This window comes from Myotis brandtii, unplaced genomic scaffold (assembly GCF_000412655.1).
Source record: "Myotis brandtii unplaced genomic scaffold, ASM41265v1 scaffold137, whole genome shotgun sequence".
Lineage (NCBI taxonomy): Eukaryota > Metazoa > Chordata > Mammalia > Chiroptera > Vespertilionidae > Myotis > Myotis brandtii.
In genome coordinates, this window is record NW_005354874.1 from 5,621,066 (window position 1) to 5,623,017 (window position 1,952).

General features: G+C 43.2%; 1 protein-coding gene across 3 annotated transcripts in view; it reads right to left on the bottom strand.

Annotated features, from left to right (window-relative positions):
• Positions 1 to 267: 267 nt before the first annotated feature.
• Positions 268 to 1,952, bottom strand: part of OVOL2 (ovo-like zinc finger 2) — a 27,807-nt gene continuing 26,122 nt past the window's right edge. For all 3 annotated transcript variants that reach the window (XM_014535070.1, XM_014535068.1, XM_014535069.1), the window contains exon 3: positions 268 to 934. In XM_014535070.1, coding sequence (XP_014390556.1) covers positions 621 to 934 — 314 coding nt within the window. In that variant the 3' untranslated portion in view covers positions 268 to 620. The remainder of the gene's footprint in view (positions 935 to 1,952) is intronic.

Consider the following 1,952-nt stretch of genomic DNA (forward strand, 5'->3'; position numbering starts at 1 on the left):
CCCCAGGCACCTCTGGCCACCAGTGAGGGAGTCAGGGGTTCAGTACTCTTAAGATTTGCCTCTTCAAACCCACCCACTGACACAAAATGATCAACCCCCAAATAACTCGAAGTTGAAGGTCACACAGTAAGCCTGAAGCAAGGAGCAACATAGCTCAACGCTCTCCTGTTTGGTTATTATAAGAAAAGTTTCAAGAGGACATTTCATGTATTAAAATAATTCCTATAAACTCTTTCAGGATAATAAAATTCATTTTTCTCACTTAAGTAGCATTTCAAGTGGAAGTACTTTTATTTCAAGGCACCATAATATGATGGTCTCTCTAAGAACACATCTGCTTCCATGTATGAAAATCCTAAAAAACACAAAAAGTTCTGCATGGTGATCACAGACACCTACCGATCAACTTTCCTTAACTTGAGTGCGTTCAACAGGGCATGGGTGACGGGGGACCTGACACACTCATTACAACTGACAGCCTTGGAGCAGATCCCCCTGCCGAGGCCCCAAAAAGACAGAGAGATAAACTGAACACTTGTAATTAGAAAGAGCCAGTGGGACCCTCAAAACCAAAAGTCCATGTAAACGTGTCAGCATTGGCGTCTCCCCCTTCCTCCTCCTCACTTCTCCTCCTCCTCGCTCAGGTTGGCATTCCCCTGGAGTGCGGATGTCAGCTTGTTTTGCAACAGGGCTGCCAGTTTTTTGGATGTCTTTTTGAGAAACGCGCTGCCCGGGTGGGCACTGTTCACGTGCAGGTACAGGTCCTCCTGGGTGGGGCCTGTGTAGCCACAATCCTCACAGACGTAGAGCTTGTCCCGGCGTTGCTTGTAGGCATACTGCTGCTGCACCCCGTGGATTTTCTTCAGGTGGGACTCCAAGGAGCAGCGCTGGGTGAAGGCTTTGTTGCAGACGTCACATTTGTAGGGGCGAATGCCTGCAAGGGCAAGGGGCAGACACATCACAGGTTGGTCATGGCCAAGCCAGAGCCTTTCAACTAAAAAGCCATAAAACACCATCATGCACATCCAAACAGCAAATGACCCGATTCAAAACCAGGCACAGGAATTGAACAGACATTTTTCCAAAGAGGACATACAAATGGCCAACAGCACATGAAAAGGTGCTCAGCATCATTAATCATCAGGAAAATGCACCTCACAACCACAATGAGATATTACCTCATACCTGTTACAATGGCTATTATAAGAAAGACAAGAGATAAGAAGTGTTGGCAATCTTCACCGATACAGCTCCTAGGGCATTGGAAACTAAAGAGAAAATAAACAAATGGGACTACATCAAAATAAAAAGCTTCTGCACAGCAAAAGAAACCATCAACAAAACAACAAGAAAGCCCACTGCATGGGAGAACATATTTGCCAATGTTATCACCGATAAGGGTTTAATCTCCAACATTTACAGGGAACTCATACAACTTAAAAAAGGAAGATAAACAATCCAATCCAAAAATGGGCAAAGAACCTAAATAGACACTTTTCAAAGGAGAATATTCAGAAAGCCAAGAGACATATGAAAACATGCTCAAAGTCACACAAAACTGTCTAAATGTTATCCATATAACATTTTATCTATTTCCCTTCATTTAGGATTGCTGTTTCTTTGCTGATTTTTTGTCTAGAGCAGCGGTTCTCAACCTGTGGGTCGCCAACCTGTGGGTCACGACCCCTTTGGGGGTCGAACGACCCTTTCACAGGGGTCGCCTAAGACCATCGGAAAACACATATATGATTACATATTGTTTTTGTGATTAATCTCTATGCTTTAATTATGTTCAATTTGTAACAATGAAAATACATCCTGCATATCAGATATTTACATTACGATTCATAACAGTAGCAAAATTACAGTTATGAAGCAGCAACGAAAATAATTTTATGGTTGGGGGTCACCACAACATGAGGAACTGTATTAAAGGGCCGCGGCATTAGGAA